We start from the raw sequence: 25,021 nt of genomic DNA, 5'->3' as shown, positions 1-25,021 counted from the left end.
CAGTTATTATTGTTATTTTTTAGTAATCTCTACATGCAACGTGGGGCTCAAACTCATGACGCCAAGGTCAAGAGTCACGAGTCACGTGCTGTTATGAATGAGCCAGCCAGGCGCCCCTGTGCAGGAACATTTATTTATTTAATAAATATTTTTTTATTTGCCAGGTAGAGTTCTGAGTCCTGATTTTTTTTTTTTTTTTTTTTTTGAGAGAGAGTGAGAGAAAAGGGGGGCGGGGGGAGGGAGAGAGAGAGAGAAAGAGAGAGAGAGAGAGAGAGAGAGAGAGAGAGGCAGATCTCACTGAGATCATGATCTGAGCCAAAATCATAAGTTGGATGCTTAGCCGACAGAGCCACCCAGGCGCCCCCTGAATATTTTTAAAAGAAATTATGGAATAACTACATTTGTGCCTTTGGCAAAGTAAAACCCTACTTTAAGGTTGGCAAATGAATGTGTGTGCTATGGCAGAAGTTGCTCAGGGATCATGCCATTCTTTCCCGTGAGGACTACTGAGACTGCACAATCCTCAGTGTAGTATTCCTGGCAACCCTAGGGTTGACACTAGACTTGAAACGTGTTTTGCCATAACAAATATGATTATATAATGTCTGGGTTTTGGTTTGTTGATTGAGGGACGTTTTTCATTTTTAGCAAATAGAGAAGGAGGACTTAACTGTTATTAAGTTGTATTATTGTTTTTTACTGTTAGCATTTCCCAGAGAAAGTATTGGAGCAAGCCATGGTCATAGCCTAAAATAAATTAAGAGAAATATTATGAAAAATTTTGATGAGTGATCTGCCTTTAAAAAATAATTGAGTGTTTATTTGAGTATTTGAGTGTAATCCTAATTAACACTCAATTGAACACTTTTACATGCTATGTCAGTTTAATTGCTAGAAGTACCATGCATGTGATTCTTAACTGATACTGTGATTTCTTCATTTGTTATTTATCCCTTGATCCTGAACTGAGCATTTTTAGTAAGCCAAACTTTACACTAAAGAAAGACATCATGGGTTAGAAACTAGTGTAGTTGAAGCTTAAAACTGAAGCTGAATAAGCTGAACTCTAAACCTAGAGTTTAAAGTTGGTGGAAACTTTAGAGATGACTTAATGTAGTGAGATTTTTAAAAAAGAAGAGGGCTTTCTCTATATAAAGGTAGATCAGCTGTTACTGTACTTTGAGGAGACTTATGCCAGTATTAAGTTGTTTGAGATAAACTGGTCAGAAATACCCCCCACAATTGTTTTTATTGTATGCTTACACACATGCACACACATAAAATAAGAATTGTAAATTATGTGAAATAACATTATTCCCAACCTTATTGGTAATTTGTACAGATCTGAACTAACTACTGTTTACTTTTGTGTTACTGTATTGTTTTCTAATATCAGTTTAAGCTGTTTTGCTTAGAAGATTAACATTGTTTCTTTTTTTTGAAAATATATATTCCTAATTATTACTGTGAAATGAAAATTGTGTTTGTAGTAGGGAAGACGTGGATTCAAATTCTTGCTCCATAATATGCAGGGAAATCTTTGACATGCTATTTAATTTTCTGAGCCTAAATTTTCTTATACATGGGAAGGGATATGATATTGTGCATCTTGCAAGATTATTGTATTAAATGAGAAAATGTGTTCAAAGACTTTAGCTTCGTGTCTATCAAGTGCTTAGATAAAAATCCAGAGGGTGAGTGTTATTAAATTAATAATAGTTATTTATCCATTCTTTTGATCATGGACATTTGGGTTGTTTGTAGTTCCTTGCTATTATGAACAATTATAGACAATGATTTTATACATAGTCTTTAAAAAAAATTTTTTTTAATGTTTATTTTTGAGAGAGAGACAGAGTGTGAGTGGGGGAGGAGCAGAGAGAGGGAGGGAGACACAGAATCCAAAGCAGGCTCCAGGCTCTGAGCTGTCAGCACAGAGCCTGACACGAGGCTCGAACTCACAAACCATGAGACCATGACCTGAGCTGAAGTCAGACGCTTACCGGCTGAGCCACCCAGGCGCCCCTGATTTTATACATAGTCTTATACGTGAATTGTGGTACTCAATACTTAAATTTCTCTGAGTTAATAGAACTTGATGTAGTAGAATCACTGCTTATATATCTCTGTATATCTCTATTATCTCCTGTATCTATATCCTCAGAGTAGCAATATGTAAGAATTGCTCCTGAGTCTACTTTTGTCAGCACTTGGGATTATTAGATTTTTATTAAAAATATGATGTTATGAAAATTATTAAGTATAGACATAAGTAGAGACAAAAGTATAGGAACCCTCATGAATTGCTCACTCCATTTCAACCATTGTAAACATACAGGCCAATCTTATTTCAGCTGTATATCCTCCTCCTTCCCTAGTGGATAATTTTAAAGGTTTTTTTTTTTTTTCTCTTTTAATGTTTATTTAGTTTTGAGACAGGGAGAGACAGAGCATGAATGGGGGAGGGCCAGAGAGAGAGGGAGACACAGAATCTGAAGCAGGCTCCAGGCTCTGAGCTGTCAGCACAGAGCCCGACGTGGGGCTTGAACTCATGGACCGTGAGATCATGACCTGAGCCGAAGTCGGTTGCTTAACCGACTGAGCCACCCAGGCGCCCTGCTAGTGGATAATTTTAAAACAAATCCCAGGCATATAATATTTAATTTGTAAATATGTCAGTATGTATCTCTAAGGAATAGGGACTTTAAAATCTGTAACTATAGTACCATTAATACAACTAAGTAAATTAACAGTAATTTCTGTATCTCATCTAATATTCAGTTAATGTTCAAATTTCCTGATTATTGTACAGGTAAATTATTGTACAGGTAACATTTTAAGTTAGGTTTCATACAAGGTTCATACATTTTTGATTAGTTTTTTTAATATGTAAAAAAAGTACACTTTCATCAAGTTGCTTTTATTTCTTGATAATTTGTCTTTTTTCAGTATTAGCAGTTTTTTGCTTTGACTTGAAATACTTTTAATGAAATATGTTTACGTGGCTATTTGCATCCTACTTTAAGATTTATTGGGCATCCTGATTCTAAGAATTTCATGTCTTTGAACAATTCTGAAAAATTCTCAATATTTGACTTTTTGCATCTCCTGCATTTTTCTCTTATTTCCTTTAGGAACTCTTATTAAATGCATGTTAGGCATTCTCATTATCTTGTTTTTTTAAGCTTTTTCATGTATTTCCTCTCCTTTTCTCTTAGGGGCCACATTCGGTATCATGTCTTAAGATGTGTCTTTCAGTTAATTAATTCTCCCCTCAGTTGTGTTTATTGTTTATTCTCCCCATTGAATTTTTATTTTAATCATGATAATTATGTCAAGAAATTCTGCTTGGATGTTTGTAATTATTTTTAATAAGTGCTCTCTTGAATCTTGTATTTTCAGTCCTTCCTTTTTTTTAAATTTGAGGTTTGTAAGTTATGGCTTACAAATCTTGCAAATATGGTTTGCAAATGCTGCATGATATAGTCATGCTCTATGGCTGCTTTGATACTACAACTGCTGAATTAAGTAGTTGTGACAGAGATCGAGTGGCCTTCAAAGCTTAAAATATTTGCAGTTGACCCTTTATGGAACAAGTTTGCCAGCACCCCCTGCCCTGTGCTTTAGATATATAAAATATTATTATTTCATTGTTAGTATGTACATGATAATTCTAACATTTTAAGTCTTTTTAGATTGTTTTGCTGTTTGTTTCTGTTTATAATAGCTTATTTTCAGGTTTCCTTCTGTGTTTGTGATTTTTGCTTGTGCACTTAAATTTGTTAGGTTACCCAGGCAGATGGTGATTACCTGGTTGGGTGGTTGGGTTATGGGGCTGGTTGATGGTTGGGTTTGCTTTGGCTGTTGCCTGGGAATACAGGAGACCAAGGACTAGTTTATTTCATTCAAATTTTTAAAATTTTTATTTTTTTCATGATGTTACGTAAGTGTACTCTGTGACCCTCCTCCTCTCTGGTAACTATCAGTTTGTTTTCCATAGGTAAGAATCTTTTCCTTGGTTTCTCTCTCTCTCTCTATTTTCCTTTGCTCCTTTGTTTTGTTTCCTTTTTTATGTTTTTTATGTTTATTTATGGGGGGATGGGTAGAAAGAGGGAGACAGAATCCCAAGCAGACTCTACGCAGCTCAAACTCAGCAACTGTGAGCTCATGACTTGAACAAAATCAAGAATTGGATTCTTAACTGATGAAGCCGCCCAGGCGCCCCTCAATTGTTTTGTTTCTTAAATTCCACATGAGTGAGAACATATGGTAATTTTCTCTGACTGACTTATTTCACTTTAGCATTATATTCTCTAGCTCTATCCGTGTTGTTGCAAATGACAAGATTTCATTTTTAATGGCTGAATAATATTCCATTACATATACACACATATGTATTCCATTATATCAATACACATACATATATATATCTTCTGTCTTCTTTATCCATTTACCTATCAGTGGACTCTTGGGCTGTTTCCATAGTATGGCTATTATAAATAATTCTGCAATAAGCATAAGGGTGTATATTTTCCTTTGAATTAGTGTTTTTGCATTTTCTGAGTAAATACCCAGTAGTATGATTACTAAATCATAGGGTGGTTCTATTTTTAATTTTTTGAGGAACCTCCCTGCTGTTTTCCACAGTGGATGTACCAGTTTGCATTCCTACCAATAGTGCAAGAGGGTTTCTTTTTCTCCACATCCTCGCCAACACTTTTTTTCCTGTGTTTTTTATTTTAGCCATTCTGACAAGTGTGAGGTGATCTCATTGTAGTTTTGATTTGCATTCCCTGGTAGTGAATGATTTTGAGCATCTTTTCATGTGTCTGTTGGCCGTCTGTGTGTCTTCTTTGGAGAAATGTCTGTTCATGTCTTCTGCCCATTTTTTAATTGGAATTATTTGGTTTTTTGGTGTTAAGTTGTATCAGTTCTTTATATATTTTGCATACTAACCCTTTATTGGATATGCCCTTTGCAAATATCTTCTCCCATCCACTAGGTTGTCTTTAGTTTTCTTGATTTGCTGTGCAGAAACATTTTATTTTGATGTAGTCCAAATAGTCTCTTTTGCTTTTATTTTCCTTGCCTCAGGAGACATATCTAGAAAAATATTGCTATGGCCATTGTCAGAGATATTATTGCATGTGTTCTTTTCAAGGATTTTTATGGTTTCAGGCCTCACATTTAGGTCTTTAATCCATTTTGAGTTTATTTTTGTGTATGGTGAAAGAAAGTGGTTCAGTTTCATTCTTTCATAGGTAGCTGTCCAGTTTTCCCAACACCATTTGTTGAAGAGACTGTTTTTTTCCCATTGTATATTCAACAAGGGGCTACTTTAAATTAAAACTCTCATGTTGGGATTTTTTTGGACAGTACAGAAGTACATATATCTAAGTTCCAGAGCTTTGTACAGCAGCTTCAAAATCTCAAGAGAAATCTTTGTTTTCAAAACATATGCTATGTTTACCCAGAGGTGGGGTTTTTTGCCATCTACCTCTGTTGGTTGCGTGTTCTTCCAATTCACACTTTTTCCTAGGGAAGTAGTCTTTTTTTTTTTTTTAATGTTTATTTATTTTGAGAGACAGAGAGAGGGAGGGGCAGGGAGAGAGGGAGAGAGAATCCCAAGCAGGCTCTGTGCTGTCAGCACGGAGCCTGATGTGGGGCTTGAACTCACGAACTGTGAGATCATGACCTGAGCCAAAATCAAGAGTTAGACGATTAACTGACTGGGCCATCCAGGCACCCCCGTAGGAGAGTAGTCTTTTCTAAGATCTGATTTTGTACAAGATGGATTTCTTATCTTTCACTGGCCCAAGGGTAAGTCATCGTCCTCAAGTCCTGCACTTAAGCTCTAGAGCAGTGTTTCTCAAACTTTAATGTTGTGTTGGAGGTCCTCAAGATCACTCACAGGTTTCATAATTTGCTAGAGCTCATTATGGCAAAAGGATCCAAAGCAAAATCAGCAAATGGAAAAACTACATTGGGTAAAGTTAGGAGAAACCAGGTACAAGCTTCTAGTATCTTCTGGTGAAGTCGTCCTTGCAAATTATGAGAGCAAGTGAAATATTGTCCACCAGGGAGTTTGTTAGATACCCAGGGTTTTTTGAGGACTTGTTAAGTAGGCACCTTCTGCCTGGCAGGCAACTACATTGCAGACCCACAGAAGGAAAGCAGGTATTCAGCATAAACCGTATTGCTTGTGTAAACAGTTTAGGCCCAGTGAGCCACTCTTATCAGGTAGGGTGGTGGGAACCTTCCCCACATTTGTTTCCAGATGCCAGCCAAGGGCCAACTTTGGAAGGTCAGCAATCCTTTTAAAGGAAAAGCAGTCAGGCCTGCTAGGTTCACTTTTTTCTGTGTAAATATACAAATGAAGCACCTAAGGATTTTGTTTCAATGAAGAGTCAGATTCAGTAGGTATAGGAGGGCCCAACATTCTGCATTTCTAACAGCATTCAGGTAGTACACGTGTCGGTAGTTCACAGATACACTTCAATAGCCAGGTAGTTGCTCTGAAGGCTAGAAGTCCTTCTTTTCATTTGTATTTTTATCCTAAACAACAAGTTTTTATTTTTATCAAACGAGTAAAGAGAAAATTTATACATCAGTATTACCACAAATTTCTGTCGTTGGGAAGATGGAAAAAGTGATAGTTGCAATAACTTGTAGAAAAGAGTGCAGGGTCTGGAATGTTGGTGGTATTAATTGTACAGTGTGCTACAGTCTCTTAGCCACAACTTTGAAAAACCAAAAATTCTCAAAGTGAAAACTATTTTCATTTTCATGAATAACTTGACCTGAGGAAACCTAACCTGACCTAAACTCATTTGACAACAAAACCTGACCAGAATTTGTATTATCTCAGCGTGTCTGCTCACATCTTTCACCTAAAAAATACTACCGTGGGGGAGTAGGCAGTGTTGCCTCTGACCTTTCGGGGGATAGTACATCTCTGGTAAATACTACATTTTAAAATAAAAATACTTGAATTCCTGACTTTATCTGACCCCAGGTTTTCAAGTGAAACATTGTGGTCCTTTAGTGGAAATATGGAAAACAGATGTCTCAAAAGCATTATCAGAATGCATAAATAAATATAAAAAGAATTAGCAGTTAGTAGATCATATTCAAACCTCCTGTTCATGCAAGATGTAACCAAAGAGATACAGTATAGTGGTTTCATTTATAGTAGGTCAAAGCTTTGAAAGGTTAATTCAAAGAGACTTTGTAAATTTGCTTTTAGATTTTGATTATTGGTATTATGCAGTTTTTTATGAATGTTCAAGTGCAATGTAGGGAAGAATAACAAGTAGAAACTTGTAATTGGAGGACTTGTTTACACTTATACACATTAATTATGTATTTTATTTTTGCCTGATTAAAATGATCAGTTTTTCAACTTTTTTTTTTTTTTAGTTTACGTATTTATTTTGAGAGAGAGAGAGTGTATGTGGGCAGAGAGAGAATCCAAAGCAGGCTCCTCACGGTCACCGCAGAACCTGATGTGGGACTTGAACTCATGAACCGTGAGATCATGACCTGAGCCGAAATCAGGAGTCTGACACTTTTTTTTTTTAATGTTTTTATTAATTTATTTTTGAGGCAGAGACAAAGCATGAGCAGGGGAGGGACAGAGAGAGAGGGAGACACAGAATCCGAAGCAGGCTCCAGACTCTGAGCTAACAGCACAGAGCCCGACGTGGGGCTTGAACCCACAAGTGGTGAGATCATGACCTGAGCTGAAGTCAGACGCTCAACTGACTGAGCCACCCAGGCACCCCAGGAGTCTGACACTTAACCAACTGAGCCACCAAGGCCCCCTAAAATGATCATTCATCAATGTTGATGAAAAGGTTAATTTTTCATGTGTTTCTTTTCATGCATGGGACTCCAGATTAGCCAGTATGGTTTTGTTTTCATAATTTTAGGTGAGTTGTGTCTTGTTTGGTGTATAGAAATGATTTTACTTAACCATAAAAACATAATGCTAAATATGGCAACATCTGCAAATCACTGATTCAGAACTTAGTAGTATATGAAAACAGGAGTCTGTTGGGAGATAGTCTATATAAGAGATGCTTAAGATACATACACTTAAGATATTTGGTAACTACCTGGGTATAACTTCCTAGTTAAGACTATTACTGTGTCCTGAAAAAGGAAATTTTGGGAAGTTTTTTGTTTTTTCTTTTTTGATGTTTAAATTAATTTGATTATTGGACATAATGAATTTGAGGTAGACAGACCACCAGAGACTGAGCTATGGTGCTCTATTTGAAGATGAAATCTAGAATTGAAAATTTGGGGCATTGTTTACTTAAAAAATGAAAACTGAGCACTGGGTGTTGTATGGAAACCAATTTGACAATAAATTTCATATTAAGTAAAAAAAAAAAAAAAAAATGAAACTGAGTTTGTTATAGTTAGGGAGACGATGAAAAGAGAAACCAGAGGGCAAAGGATACAACTTTAGGTCATGTTAAAGGATATGAAGCAGGAGGAAGAATACAGACAAAGGGACACACAAGGAACAGTGAGAAATAGTTATGAAGGAGGGCCAAGATAGTATAATTATAGAAACCAAGGGACAGAGGTAGATTTGGCTATCATATTGGCTAGTACTGTAATGGAAAAGTCAAGGAGTTTGAAGAGCTGAGAAAAAGCCCTTGCATTAGGGCAAGTAGTAAACTTGAGAACAACTTTTAGTGGAACACTGACCTAGATTGATGATGTTTAGGAGATGATGAGGTAAGAATAAATTAACTTGAAGTTCAGAGATATGTTAAAAGAAGTTATGTTACTTCAAAAATGGAAGAGTGGCAGAAACATGTTTTGTTTTGTTTTGTTTGAAGATAGGTTAAAAGAGTTAGTGAAAGAGATGAATGAGAAATAGTAACTAATGGTAGAAATACTAGAATGAGATAAAATGGAGAATCAGGAATACAAATGGAAATGTTAGGTAATAACACTGCAATAGATTTCTAACCCACACTGAAATGTCCTGCAGCCAAAGTGAATTTTTACCCTTTTGCTCCTTTATCAGTTTCTGAGAGTGAAGAAGCCCTTCATTACATTCAGAGAAGCCACCTGTCAGACAATTGCTCTGAACTATAAATAGTCATGTTTTGTAGAGAAAAATAGAAACATGAAAGTAGCCGTACAAGCAAAATGTACAACTAACTTCTAAATAATTCTAACAGGCTGGGTGTATATCACAATTAATTGTCTACGCCTTAGGCTCAGCTGTTCTATTCTTTTACAGGCTTATTTATATAGTGAATTGTTTCAAAGACAAACAGGATCTTTCTCATATAATAAAAGATTTCCTCATTAGGGTACTGTGGAAATCTAATAACTTTACAAATATCTTTGTAAATATAATAAAGACATAGAAATTACAGTACAACATCCAGTGATTGTATTTTTAATATAGTTACTGCTTTTAGTTTTACTATCTTAGAAAATGCTCTATTGCAGACAGTATTTTTCATATTTTTCTGACAAAAAAATGACATTAAAATAAATGTCAGGACAGAAATCTTTGAATGACAGCCACTTCTGTAGACTGGTGAATGTCTTCTGTGCATGGTATATACTTGTGTATACTTTGTACTTGTGCACAAAGTAAAGTGCTTTGGGAATATGGTTACAGTTCTCTTCCACACATACCTCATTACTGTGTTATAAACCCAAGTATTCCACTGATGTGGGATTTTATTGTGAGGAAGGGAAAGAGATGAACTCTAAGAAAGCACATCATACTTTTTTTTTTTTTCTTTTCCCTGTCAAGCAGCCTTTCTCCTTTTTCTTCTTTTTCTTCTTTTTTTTTTTTTTACCTCAAACACCTGAATCATCTTTACGGGAAAATCTTTATAAATTCACAAATCATTTACCATGTAAAAATAGATAATGATGGAATGATTAGAGGACTATTAGGGAAGGTAAATAGTTAGGCTTTAGATGTTTATCCAACTATCGCATCCCAGAGCGTGATTTCTAACACTGCCATGAATATAAAAATACAGTGTTTGGAAGTGTGGGGAGAAGAGCAGAGGAGAACCAGGAAGGTGATTTTTCTGAAGGGAGAGAACAGGCTTGAATATCTACCTTCTTTGTTTTTGTATTCCTAGGCACTGTCATTTAAAACATTTGTATTTGACAAATTTGAATGGGCAAAAGAGATAGTTACCTTGTCAATTGTATTAAATAGATTCTTACAGATTCCTCTTCAGAGCAATAGCAAGATATTTTGGTTACGTTAAAGGGAATAACTTCCTTTTTTTTTTTTTTTTGGTCCTCAGAGTTGTAAAATAGCTATGTTTTAAAGCAACATGATCTTCTTTATTTGTTCCTCTTTTACAAGCATATGTACTATAGCTGTTGCTACAGTTAATCATAAGATAGTATTACCTTGTAAATTCTTGCATTTTAATATTCACAGTTCTGACATGAGGACTTCTTTTGTTATAAATGGCAGATTGTGAAAAATCAAGGTAACAAATTCCTGTTTACTGTTAATGGAGAATAAATGTAGTCTGTGATATCTGATAATATAACAAATCTGTTTTTGTTTTTATTTTTATTTTTATTTTTTAACTTTGTTAAATTATACTGAGAGAGAATAGATACATTACGTGTGTATTGCTCAGTGAATTTTCACAGATTGACACACTTGTGAAACTAGTACATAGATCAAGAAACAGAGCTTGGTATATTTTAAAGTTTTTATGAATTTTTTTCTGAACAGTATATTCAGTAATTTTTTCAAAGTGGTTACTAGTGTGTCAACCATTGTTCTAGGTATTCGGATGACACAGTGGTGAACTAAAGCAGACTTAAGAGTGTGGGGAGATAAGTATCAGTCAGATAAATAAATGTGTAATTACAAACTGCTACGTATACTGAACAGACATTATCCTATAAAAGGCAGTATAATGACTGTAGAGTGATTGTATGTATACTGTGGAATAAGGGTAGACATTAGATTGCTTAGGTTCAAATTCTTTTTTTTTTTTTTTTTTAAACATTTTTATTTTGAGACAGAAACAGAGCATGAACAGGGGAGGGTCAGAGAGAGAGGGAGACACAGAATCGGAAGCAGGCTCCAGGCTCTGAGCTGTCAGCACAGAGCCCGACGCGGGGCTCGAACTCACGAACCGCGAGATCATGACCTGAGCCAAAGTCGGACGCTTAACTGACTGAGCCACCCAGGCGCCCCAGGTTCAAATTCTATTGTCAGTTCTGGTATTTATGTAACTTGAGGCAACTACTGTCTCTTTAAGACTCATTTCTTACCGTGAAGATGTTATAATAGTAACCTACCTTATCTGATTGGAGTGGACATTAAAAGAGATTATTCATGTAAAAATATTAGTATGATATTGCATGTTCTCTATATGTATTAGTAATTTGTTTTGTCTGGGGGGGGTGTTGTTTGTTTCATATTGTAACATTCTTATTTGAAAATGATACAGAAGCATATTTCATAAAGTAGCTTTTTATCTCTTAGAGTTCAGATCAAATAATCCAAAAGTATCAGAATCGAGTCACATAACATTCTGGCAGTCTTTCTAGCATGTTGTAGTGTGTATAAGGATCATTGGGATACCTCTTGTAAATGCACATTACTGTGGGTCCCTTTCTAGGCATACTTGGCTCTGGAATCAGTGTTTCCTATAATAACTCATGTATTTCTTAGAACACAAGTTTGAAAACCATTGGCCTGTAAGTCTCTTTTGTATGCAGGCCAAATAGCCAGTTATTTTGCTTCATCATTTTAACATACAACATTATGAGGTATTTTTTGTTGTTGTTGCTTGTTTTTGGTGCATACACTTATTACTACAAATGGTAAAAAAAATTATTCCCTAAATCTGCACTTGCTCTAGGATTTTCTAGGTTACCCACTTGAGAAACCTGGATTTATTCTTAGCTCCTTCCTCTACCTTTCCTCCTGTCTCTAATCCTCTACCTTTCTGACCATCTGATTCATTACTGATGAAGTTTCTTGCATGGAAGAATTTGTAACCTCTGTTTATACTTGCCTTTCTCCTTCCTACAGTCTGTTTCCCAAAGTTGTCTTTTTAAAACACAGAGCTGATATGCCATCTACTTGCATAAGTGTTTTTCTTAGTAAATACCCTTTGTCCAAAGGTATCTAAGTTTCTTAGTATATTTCAACAGGCCATTGTAATGCATCTTCACTTTCCCTTATTCTTCCCGATCATCTTGTTTTCTGGGAGTATAGAATTTCTTGTTGTTCCTTGAGGAAAATAGCACTTCTTCATGTTTCCATGTTGTTACATACTACTTTAAAAAATTTTTTTTAATGTTTTTATTTATTTTTGAGACAGAGCATGAGCAGGGGAGGGGCAGAGAGAGAGGGAGACACAAAATCTGAAGCAGGCTCCAGGCTCTGAGCTGTCAGCACAGAGCCTGACACGGGGCTCGAACTCACGGACTGTGGGATCATGACCTGAGCTGAAGTCAGATGCCCAACTGACTGAGCCACCCAGGCACCCCTCACATACTACTTTTTGCCATCCGTCTGCCTTTTTCAGTCTTTCTTTCAACCAGTGTTTATTGAAAACCCACCATGTGTCTGGGATTGTGTCAGAGGCCAGGGTTGCATGTGTGAAAAAGATAGGTTTCCTGTCCTCACTTGTCTCACCGTCTAGTGAAGTCTGTCAGGCACCCTTCTTTTGTTCCCATAATATTTATTACCAACCTCTGTGTTATATTACTTTACCAACCTCTGTGTTATATTACTTTATTTTCTCATTTAATTTTGGTCTCTAGGGCTGAGACCATATCTTATGTTTATTAATATTCCTCACCCAGCAGTTGGCACAGTATATGGCATATAGTTATCACTGAAATGTACAATTGAATGAAACTTAGAAATCTACATACAGAACTACTTCCAGGATAGGCCAAAGCTATGCTTTATGGAATACATTTATATTTTTAATTATGTAAGTAATAAAATGGCTAAATGTAATCTAAAGGAGAAGCCTGTGCTCCTGCTATATTATTCCCATTATATAATCTTACTATTAGAATTTTTTTTCTTTGGGAACTTTTGGAAGAATAGTCTATTATTTAAAGTTTAACTTAAAAATAATTTAAGCGATTTATATTAATTTTATTTATAATTTATTCAAAGTGATTTGAAATAAAGCCTGTAGAATATATAATTCTAATTATTAAGATTATATATTCATATATCTCTTAATAGAAGTTCTGTTCAAATGAATCATTTGACACTTTCTAGCCGACTTTTTCATGTTCTATACCTTAATCAATCCTGGCCTATATCTTACAGTTATAACATGCTTGTAATAAATCAATTAAACATGTAAGAAACCAACAAAAACATGGCTTTTGTTCCTAAAATTATAAACCAATCACATCAGTGAACTGGTAGATGTCACATATTTATTTTTTTTTTTTTAATTTTTTTCAACATTTTTTATTTATTTTTGGGACAGAGAGAGACAGAGCATGAACGGGGGAGGGGCAGAGAGAGAGGGAGACACAGAATCGGAAACAGGCTCCAGGCTCCGAGCCATCAGCCCAGAGCCTGACGCGGGGCTCGAACTCACGGACCGCGAGATCGTGACCTGGCTGAAGTCGGACGCTTAACCGACTGCGCCACCCAGGCGCCCCTAGATGTCACATATTTAATTTATCAAGTCAATGGTAGAAATGATAACCTTCAACAAGAACCTCCCTTCTCCTTCAATAATATATAAATATTTTCCCCTTGAAATCATTCAAAATGAGCAATTCTTTTTGGAATTACAGAAAGGAAGATGTATTTTTGAATAAATAGGAAGAGAAAAGTGTGAGGTGAGGTAACTTGACAATCCAGAATTGAAGTGGAGGGAAAGAGATCTGAATCCCTGGGCCATTGGGAAGACCATCTCAGAATGTTACAGCAGAAGCCACCTTTGCTTTTCCTGCCATCATGATACAAGTAGGACACCGGAACAAGAACCCAGCAAAACTATTCTACTCTCTTGGAAAGAGAAATAGAGGACAGATCTAGTTGTAAGGAAATCCTATTAACAATAGTTGAAGTTTACAATTACAGTAATCATATCATTTATGATATAACATAGGATCCTTTACAGAGTGAAAGGAGGTGGTATTGATAATTATAGTAGAACTAATAGGTGTAAATTGGAAGCCAGACAGATCAGATATAGATAGGCTGCCATAACTGCTGCGATAGTGGTATGAAGAATGTGTCATGGGAACATAAAGAAGGGGGCTTTAGGTTAGGGAAAACCTTTATACATCTGAGCCAGGCTTTGAGAGGGAGAAGGATTTTTCCCCAAGTTGGGTAGACAAAGGTCAGGCCAGGCTAAAGAAACCTAGTGTCATCTTGCTGACCACTGTAGCCCTGCCTCTGTCCAGATCATTCCCTTTCAAGAGGTGCTTCGTGTCTGTCATACTTCTAAGATAGCCCTAAGTGAAAACTTTCAGTTTTTAGTATGATAAACTTGACAGTTAAGATTATAATTAAACTGACTTATTGGCAGTAGTAATTGATAGATTTTCCTTGCACATCTCTACTACAGTTTTTATATTCAAAATATGTCAGTGATTAAAAGATTATTATCTGCTACAGAGAGGAAATATGATTGTTTTCAGTATGTGAAAGACAGTAGTACTTGTTTTGCATTCCATACGGTTATACCAGAACAAATGATGAAAGTTCAGAAGGGGCATATTTTGTCATTGGTATAAGAAAAGGTATCCAAAGGTTAAACAGGCTCTTTTGGGAAGTTCTGAGTTCCTCTGCAGTACAGGTAAAAGGAAGGTCCTTTTCCCAGGATGCTGTTAGCAGAATATATCCTTTCCCTACTAAATTCTATCTCTTTGATATTAATAATTGTTAGAGTTACAGGAAATGTTAGAGAACTTGAAGCAGTTCTTCCTCAACTTTTGGACCTGTGGGTAGGGGTGAGAAGATATACTCCCAGTGTCTTGCCTAGTGGAGGGGGACAGACTTACTTGCCCTTGGCTTTTGCAAAGGTAATACCAACTATACTAATTCCCATCATTTTTAATCATTATGTCTGCTTTCAATAATCATAGATAATAATAAAGATATTAAGTACATAAAAGATTCATATAGTCATGTTTAATTTTGTTATATTAAATTCTTATGCACCTAACTTTTCTAGCTAGTTGCTTATTAGCATTTTTCATGTGTATTCACAAATAAATCACAGAGAGTATTGTTTTACTCTGCTCCCACTTCTAATTCCTGTTTGATATTTTCTTTTTTATAATTTTTTTTAATGTTTATTTATTTCTGAGACAGAGAGAGATAGAGCATGAGTGGGGGAGGGACAGAGAGAGAGAGGGAGACACAGAATCAAAAGCAGGCTCCAGGCTCTGAGCTGTCAGCACAGAGCCCGATGTGGGGCTCGAACTCACAAACCGTGAGATCATGACCTGAGCTGATGTCGGTTGCTCAAGCGATTGAGCCACCCAGGCGCCCCGTTTGATATTTTCAAGAAGGCAAATAAAATAAGTTTCCACTTTAAAAATGAGCAAATCTTGGATCATAAAATTAATGCTCTAAAACATAAAACAAAAGTTCGTTAATTTAGACACGCTAATGTGCAAGTTAAACATTTGCTTGGGCTAACTGCATAATTTTCGTATGACCCATAAAAATTGTTTTTACTGAAAAAATAGTAACTTTCAGTTATAGTTGCTGTTTCTTAAGTGTTTGTTGTGGGCTAGACACTGCTAAGCACCTCACTTCTTGTAACAATGCTTTCAAGGTACGTAATTAGTATTTTCACTATACATAGGAAAAAATGGATGCCCATGAGATTAAGTAATTTAGCCTACATGGTTTGTAGGTGAATAAACTGGCGTTGAATATAGTTCTTTTTTATTCCATAGTTGTTCTTTACAATACTCCCAAATAGCTGGATGCCAGTAGTTTTTGGTCATTAATTTACTGTGCATTTGAACCTAAATTTATTTAAAATTTTTAAATTTAATTTTATTTATTTATTTTTAAGTTTATTTGTTTTTGAGAGAGAGAGAGAGTGTGAGCTGAAGAGGGGTAGAGAGAGAGGGAGACACAGAATCTGAAGCAGGCTCTAGGCTCTGAGCTGTCAGCACAGAGCCCGACGCGGGGCTTGAACCCACGGACCGTGAGATCATGACCTGAGCCAAAGTTGGACGCTTAACCAACTGAGCCACGCAGGCGCCCCTATTTAAATTTTTTTAGTGTTTATTTTTTTGAGAGGGAGAGAGAGTGTGAGCGGGGGGGTGGGGGGGTGGGGGGGGTGGAGGGGCAGAGAGAGAGAGGGAGACACAGAATCCCAGGCAGGCTCCAGGCTCTCAGCTGTCAGCGCAGAGCCCCACGTGGGGCTGAAACCCACCAACCACAAGATCGTGATCTGAGCAAGTCAACACTTAACCAGCTGAGCCACCCAGGTGCCCCAAACCTAAATTAAAAATCAGTTTTATGTTGTGTATTTACTGACAGGTAAAGATATATGTATATAAAGTTTATTGCAGCATGTTTCAAAGTAAATATTGAAAACATTTAAAAATAAATGCATGTTTATTCACACATAAATACATATACATTTGTGCACGTACACACATGTGTACCTGTATGGAGAATTGAACTGGAAGGGAATGATTGTGTATATACATGTCGGTAGATATATAGATATAGGTAAAAGATTTGATTATTGTTTTTCTGTATATATGTATCTCTATGCATATGGGTTTATATAATACCAAATTGCTGGATACTTAGAGTTGAATGCAGTCATTTCATTACCTCCAGAGAGATTTGTCAGGAACACTCATAAGACTTACCAGTTACACAATAAGAGGAAAAGAACCACTGTAATTCTACGAATTTTTTTTTTTTTTTTTTTTTTTTTTTTTTTTAATGTTTTGCTTCCTTGCTTTTGAATGGTTTGTCATCATAGTCAGCTAGCCACATTTTTTTCCCCCTTACGCTGCTGTGGGTTTCCTAAACATCAAGGCTTCTGGGAATATACTAGTAAATTATCTCATTTGTTCTTTATACTTCTCACATAGCACTGTTATCAGTAGGTAGTTTTGGAGAAGTTAAATTGGAAACATTAAGTGGGAGTAGGAATAAATAAAAAGAGGTAAACTCCTTAAATTTCTTTTTGCTTCTTCTCCATCTTCCCCAATCCCCAGTAAAGCAACACATTGATCTCAGCTTGCTCATTATTCTTTCTAGTGTTAAGTTCTGACTATCTAGCACAGGAGTTGCCAAATTACGGCACCAAATTATGTGAGCCAAGTTCGCTTTATTGAAATAAACATTCATTCATTCATGTATTTTCTACAATTGCTTTCTTGGTACAACAGCAGAGTTGAGTAGTTGCAACAGAGACTTTATGGCCTGCAAAGTTTAAAATACTGTCTGGATCTTTACAGAAAAAGTTTGCAGATTCCTGATCTGGCAGGTAAGGAAGAAACCAGGGATTTCTCATTTAATTTCCGGGGGGAACTTTAACTTGATATTTTTCCTTCCCGTTCCCCTTCTCTGTCCTCCCCTTCCTCCTCCTCCTTCTAATTTTAGAGAGAGAGATGCAGTGAGCTGGGGAGAGGGGCGGAGGGGGAAAGAGACAGAGAGAGAATATGTTAGAAAGAGAGAGAGAGAGAGAGAGAGAGAGAGAGAGAGAGAGAGAGAGAGAGAGAGAATATTTTAAGCAAGCTCCACGCTCAGCCTGACAGGGGGCTTGATCCCAAATCCCTGGGATCACGACCTGAGCGAAAATCAAGAGTTGGACAGACCTTCAACCACCTGGGCCACCCAGGTGCCCCTAACCTGATCTTTCTATGAGAACGTTCTAGCACATGACATTACATGGTATTTCATCTGAAATGCCCCAAAACTATTTTGAATTGGTTTGGGAAGTAGCATAGTATCTGGGAGGAAACAGCTTCTGTTTTTCAGCAAATATGTTATGAAGAAACTTTGAAAGTTGTCTGCAGTTGGGGTTCCTGGGAATTAATTATGTAAAAGAAAGCAGTGAGGAAGGAGAAAGGTTAGTTCATTTTGATCTGTAATATCTATATTATTAGTGTGTTAGGTTCATTTTATATCATTATTTATATCATTATTCATTTGGTAAACATTTGATCCAGTGTTGACTTCTCACCACCTGTCAATTTTTACATTGCATGCATGGAGATTTTTTTTTGTTGCTGTTGTCAGTTTTCATTAAAAAGGGATCGCTCTTCCTCACTGATGTATTTTCACTACCTAAAATAGTACTTGACTGTAATAGATGTTTAAATAATATTTGTTGAATGAATGAACTCAGATAAGAGATTCTATTTTTGTAGCAAGATTGTGGTTTTTGAAAAATGTCTCCGGTTTGTACCTAGAAAATAGGTAATAATTAGAAATCCACAAGCTTTTGTGAAGAACATATCTTTCCAGATTGATGGTCTTAACTGTGGGTCCTGTCAGCTCATTACATAGTAGTAACTGTATAGTCACTTCAGTGAAGCTTTGTTTGGTGCCTGAAAACCTAATTATAAATTGATGTGAACTGGTTAGATTATATGTTTCCATTAGGTGAATTTCACACTGGCTTTAATGATCTTAACTCTGATTTTGCAAACTGCTGTAGGTTCTAAATTACCTTGAGGGTTGTTATTATATTTGTATAAAGTTCTCAAATGTAGTTAAATCATTTTCATACAATTGGCTTACAATTTTTTCCTAAACTCTCCAGGTACCATTTATAATAATGAAAAGATACTACTAAATACTAACCATTGACTTATTCACAGTCGCCTGCAATTCTTTTTAGTAGATCTGATTCTACCCAGTGGGGAGCTGTTTTCATTCCACTTTTAAGATAACCTCAAAGAATCACTAATTATAAAGACGTAAACTAAACTAGTTAAAATTAGATTGAATTATATTGGAATTTTAAAAAAAAGTATCATCCAGAATTTGTAGGAGATGCTCTAAAATCAAATGAATGATCTCCGTATGTAGCAATTTTAAAGTGCTTGGAAATAGCTGGGATTTGTAGTGTGCTTAGTGGTTTGGCACTAACCAATTTGTGGTTGTCATGGCTAACACCCAGTATAACAGAATGGAGGAAAGTAGGCAGATGCAAGCTAAATGTAAAATAAGACAATGCAGTTTCATTTGCTGAGGAAAACAGTAATTCAAAACAAATAGTTCTTTGGTTTTGTGTTAACAGATAAAAATCTCAAAGGCAGTCATAATGGCTCTTAAAAATCAGCGACGTGATGCTCTTTTTTTTCTTCTGTAGATTGTGCTTTTGTTTAAACAAATGGGATGGTGAATATATTCATAGAAAAATAGCTTGTAGCAAGCAACCTGAGGAAATTGACACTCTATTCCAGTTGGTTGGTGGACTACCAACCATGGGGCCATATTTGGCCGTTGCCTGTTTTTGTAAAGCAAGTGAGCTAAAATTTTTTTTACATATTTAAAGCATTTCCCCCCCCAGTATTTTGAAGATGTTACTCTACTGTCTTCTCATTTGCCTTGTTTCCCATGAGAAGTCTTTTTTGCTCCTCTCCATGTAACTTGTCTTTTTTAATCTAGTTCCTTTTAAGAGTTTCTCTGCTAGTGGTTTTGAGCAATGATTATGATGTGCTGTGGTCTAGTTTTCTTCCTGTTTTGTGCTTGAGATTGGTTGAACTTCTTGAGTTTATTGGCTTATTTTCATCAAATTTGGAAAGTTTTCACCCATTATTTCTTCAAATAACTTTTCTATCCCCCATTTCTTTCCTTGAGGACTCCAGTTATATATTTTGTAATTGTGTTACTTGAAGTCCTTCAGTTCACTGATGTTCTTTCATTTGTTTCTCTTTTCTCTGTATTACATTTTGGATAATTTCAAGTTAGCAGTTCTTGCCATCTATAAGTTATGTATTTATTCTCATCCAGCATATTTTCATTTAGACTTACTTTTCATCTTCAGAAATTCAATTTGAGTGATTTTTACACCTTTCATGCTTCTCCTTAAGTTTTTGCACATATAGACTATAGTTATAAAAATTGTTTTAATGTTCTTTTCTGCTAATTCTAACATCTCTGTCAGTTCTGGGTCATTTTGTGTTGATTAATTTTTCTGCCTATGATAGGTCATATTTTCCTGCTTCTTTGAGTGTCTGATCAATTTTGACTGACTGTTAAACCTTGTAAATTTTGCCTTGTTAGGTGCTTCATATTTTTTCTAATTCTTATAAATCTTGAGTTTTGGTTTGAGACAGTTTAATTATTTGGAAATAGTTTAATTCTTTCAAGTCTAGCTTTGAAGATTTGTTATGTGGGATAAAAGAAGTGTTTAGTCTGTTATCTGATTGTTCCCTACTACATAGCCAAGACTTTTCTAACCACTGCACATGAACCATACAGATTCTCAGTCTGGCTGTTAGGAACAGGCACTGCTCCCTGTCCTGTGTGCATGCAAGGTCCTTTCCCTTTAATTCTTTTGAGTAGTAATTTCTTCACACACATGCACCAGTCACTGCTATACCTACTACCTCAGGGGTTCCTTTGCCGATCTTCAGAGTTTCTCTCTGTGTCAGGCCCTGTTTTCTAATTCTTTTTGGTTTCCTTGGATTCTGAGCTCTGTCTTTAAAGCTTAGAATACTTGCCTGGATTTCTCCTCTCAGCAGCAAGGCCTGGAAACTTTTTTTAAATGTTTATTTTGAGAGAGAGAAAGAGTGAGCAAGCGAGCACGAGCAGTGGAGAGGCAGAGAGAGAGGGAGAGAGGGAATCCCAAACAGGCTCCACACCATCAGCGCAGAGCCCAGCATGGGGCTCAACTTCATGAACAGCAGGATCTTGACCAGAGCTGAAATCAAGACCGGATGCTTAACCCACTGAGCCACCCATGCACCCCGGCCTGGAAGCTTTCTTAAGACAGTAAGATGGGGCAATTGTAGGGCACACTTGTGTGTTTCTCATCTCTCAGGGATCACTGTTCTTTACTTCCTGATGTCCCATGTTTTGAGAACTGTAGTTTCATATATCTTGTTCAGTTTTTTGGTTGATTCGAATAGGACAGTATTTTTTTGGTGTCTGTTGTATGTTGTAGCCAAAAGTGATTGTTGGGATGCTGAAATTTAAGATTTAGTAGTTATGAATAATTCCAGGTGAAGATACACAGAGTTGGACCGTAGGTATGAATGGAGTAGAGGCATGAAGGTCATTTAATGAGTCATCCACATGGACTTTGAAGTCATCTAAGTAGATGGATTTGAGATAGAGAGTAAGACTTTAAGCCAAGAGCCAAAGTTGCGGAATTTTTATACTGCATGTTTTATGTGTTTGGTTGGGAAAATACTCTTTTAAAATTATGTTAAATTCTCTTATCTTTTCTTCTAGAACCTTCTGACAACTTAAGGGAGATTCTCCAAAATGTGGCCAAATTGCAAGGAGTATCAAATATGAGAAAACTAGGCCATCTGAATAACTTTACTAAGGTAAGCAACTTGAGTCTTTATTAATATGATCATCTAAAATTCTGGTCATTATACTTACTTCCGATGCTTTTTAACTACCATTAACAAATTCTTGGGGAATCACCCAATATTAGTGCTTTCCTCTGCTGCTGCTCATGGATTTTGTTATGTGTTATTAATTACAGTGTATTTGAATAATGGAAGTATTATGTGCTGCTTGTAGAAAATTTGGTAGGTTCAGAAAAGAATAACGAAAACAGTCACTAAGAAGTCCATCTTCCAGTCTTCAGGATTTTTCACATGTGTTTCTTTTGCCTTTTTAATAATAACTCATTTTTATGTGATAATATATGATAAATGTTTATAGTTAATAAGTATGTGTGTGTGTGTGTGCGTGTGTGTGTGTGTGTGTGTGTGTGTGTGCGCACACCATAATTTCTAGAGAAATAATAAAACTTCCTCTCTCTTTTCCCTGATATTCTATGTCCATTTTCTGGATCTCAATTAGAGCCTAGGATAAACATAGGGGCCCTCATCCCAAATAAATACTGACTTGATCTTTGTTAGAATCCAAGAATTCTTGACTTTGATAGACGGTAGGTTTTTGAAGCAATTCTGGACAACCAACTCTTGGAAACACTAAAATGCCTGTTATTTGAGGTGATGCCATAAATAGGAAACAGAATGGTTCCTTTGGGAAAAATTACTATTTTTTTTAGTTTACTAAATATACATTGTTCTGCTACATTTTAAATTTGGGAATAATTATATATTTTAGCCCCGTACTACTCAAAGTGTGACCCACAGACCAGCAGCACTGGCATCACCTTGAAGCTTGTTTGAAACGTACTGCTTAGTTCCACCCTAGACCTAATGAACCAGAATCTCCATTTTAAGAAAGATTCTCAAATAAATTGTGTGTACATTAAAGTTTGAGTGGCACTGTTTTAATCTTTCCAAAATGTTTAATTAATAATTGGATATGGCTTGGACTTTATTTCACAGGTATAAATGGATAAAATATAGTCACTGTGTACCAAAATTGTTTTTTCAGTATGGTGATGTGAAATAATGCTCTATATAGAGCGGATTTTTTTTCATAGTTAGAGAAGTAAGTACATACATGTTAATTTTTCTTTTGTGAAGTTTGGAATATTCTGGCATGTATTTTTTTTTTATTATTTTTTTGTAACATTCATTTTTGAGAGACAGAGACAGCGTGAGTAGAGGAGGGGCAGAGAGAGAGGGAGACACAGAATCCGAAGTGGGCTCTAGGCTCCGAGCTGTCAGCATGGAGCCCGATGCGGGGCTTGAACTCATGAACCACGAGATCGGGACCTGAGCCAAAGTTGGATGCTTAACCAACTGAGCCTCCCAGGTGCCCCTGTTTATTTATTTTTGAGAGAGAGACAGAGAGAATATCCCAAGCAGGCTCCGCAATGTCTGCACGGAGCCCGATGCAGCATGTGAACTCACGAACCGTGATCATGACCTGGGCTGAAAATCAAGAGTCGGATGCTTCACTGACTGAGCCACTCAGGCACCCCAGAAAGTAATATTTTTAAAGCAACTTCCAAAAGCATTGAATAAGTGCTTGAGAAAGAGTTTTCCAAAATATCCGTAGGTATGTTTTCATTTTTTAATGAATGTAATGAAAATATTCAAATGCATTCTTCAGTGTGCTCATCAGCTAATGTCAAGTCTTTTAGACCCAAAGTTCTTTCAAGATTGTAATGGTATCTCCTGGTTTCACTCCCTTCTATTAAATTTCCCAGTTTTATCTCACATTCTTCACTCATCTTGAATAAATCTTAACCATTTGCCTAGATTTAACCATTTAAAACAAATTTAATATGGATTTATGTCCTGTTTGAACTCATGGTTCCTGTCATAATCAGGTTGACATCTTGATACGTAGTTCCACATCTTTTGCCAGCTGGGATTCTGAAAGTTGGGAATGGATGTAAGGATGGCAGTGATTTCTTTTTTTTTCACTCTGGCACTAGTATGGATCTTAAGGCAATATTAAAAATCTAGAGCACATCATCCAGTAGAAGTATAATGCGAACCACAAATATAATTTAAAATTTTCTAGTACCACACTAAAAAAGGAAAAAGAAGCATGCGAAATTATTTTTAACAATACATTTTCTTTAATCCAGTACATCCAGATTATTGCATTTGATATAATTAGTATAAAACATTAATGATGAAATGTTTATTAATATTTTTATACTAAATATTTGAAATCAAATATGTATATTATTCATGTAGTACATCTTAATTCAGACTAGCCACATTTACAGTGCTCATAGCAACCTGTGGCTAGTAAATACCAACCATAATGGACAGTACATATATAGGCTTTTTGGAATAGTAGTTTAAGCATTAATTTTAGGAATCTGTTGGACACCTTTTTCCTTTCTCTGTTTTCCATTTATTTCTGTCTCAATCTCAGGTTCTCTGGGTTAAGGTCACTTGCCCTCTCCCTTCTTCCCTTTTCCATTTCACTGCTTCTGTATCTTTGAATTTTACCCACAGTATTTCACTAAGTTGTTTTCTTTACTTGGTCTTTCCTTGATATGTGTTCTCCCATTCTCTTTTCCCCCGTCTTCCCTTCACTCTCTCCTTCTCTGTTCTCTTTCTTTCCTTCTTCCCTTCTTCCCCTTTGTCACCTCTCTTCACCTTTCTCTACCCCCTTCCCTCTGTCTCTTTCCCTCATTTCTCTCTTCTTTCCCTGTCTCTTCCCCCATTGTACCACTGTAGATAACAGAATGATTTATCTCCTTAATAAAGGCCCTAGGCTTGGGGGCTTCTTGTATTCTTGTTTTTTGTTTTGCTATATCCTCTCTTTGTAATTTTCACATTTCCGTCTGGCCCTTGTGCTAGCTTATAGCAACCTTCTATTTGCTATTATAGATTATTTATGGATTTAAAACCAGAAAACCAGACTTACTAGAATTTGTCTACAATATGAGGCACTAAACCTTGAGTTGGGGTCTGAGGGACTCTCCCATTAGTAAAGTCCATGAACACTGGACTTGATAAAATCAGTTTTCTGCCCTATGATAACAATGGGAAAAACATGAGCTTTAGATCAAATAGATAGAGACTTACAGCCTAGCTCTGACCCTAACTAGCAAGGCAGTCTCAGGCAGATTTCTTTACTCAGGTAAAGAGGCAAGGTCTCAGTACAATGCCTGGCACACAATATGTACTTCGTAACAGGTAGTGCCTTTGTTTTTGTTTGCTTTTGTATTTTTTGCCATTTTTATAGTTGTTTTTTTGTTTTTTGTTTTTGTTTTTCTTGGCTGACTCTAAGGACATGAGTCTGCTTAAGAGTTCACAAATTGCAGATTGGTAAGCTGTTACTGTAACAGGGTTTTTTTGACCTCAGTAATTCCGACATATTGGGCCAGATAATTATTTGTTTTGGGAGGCTGTCTTCTTCATTGTAGTATGTTTAACAGCATCCCTGCTTCTATCCCCTGGATGCCAGTAGCACACCTCCACCAGTTGTGACAAACAA

At 36.2% G+C, this 25,021-nt stretch overlaps 1 protein-coding gene across 9 annotated transcripts in view; it reads left to right on the top strand.

The window, feature by feature from the left end:
* The window catches only part of RICTOR (RPTOR independent companion of MTOR complex 2), a 122,412-nt gene that overhangs the window by 19,007 nt on the left and 78,384 nt on the right, over positions 1-25,021 (top strand). For 6 of the 9 annotated variants that reach the window (XM_058718013.1, XM_058717966.1, XM_058717945.1 and 3 more), the window contains one exon: positions 21,416-21,513. In XM_058718013.1, coding sequence (XP_058573996.1) covers positions 21,416-21,513 — 98 coding nt within the window. Of the gene's footprint in view, positions 1-10,444; positions 10,497-16,981; positions 17,493-20,186; positions 20,954-21,415; positions 21,514-25,021 lie in introns of those variants that run through there. The other 3 variants (XM_058718004.1, XM_058717977.1, XM_058717993.1) reach the window with 3 other exon arrangements.

This window comes from Neofelis nebulosa, chromosome 1 (assembly GCF_028018385.1).
Source record: "Neofelis nebulosa isolate mNeoNeb1 chromosome 1, mNeoNeb1.pri, whole genome shotgun sequence".
NCBI lineage: Eukaryota > Metazoa > Chordata > Mammalia > Carnivora > Felidae > Neofelis > Neofelis nebulosa.
The sequence above is the reverse complement of the archived record's forward strand: the minus strand, read 5'-3'. Positions and strand labels throughout refer to the sequence as shown.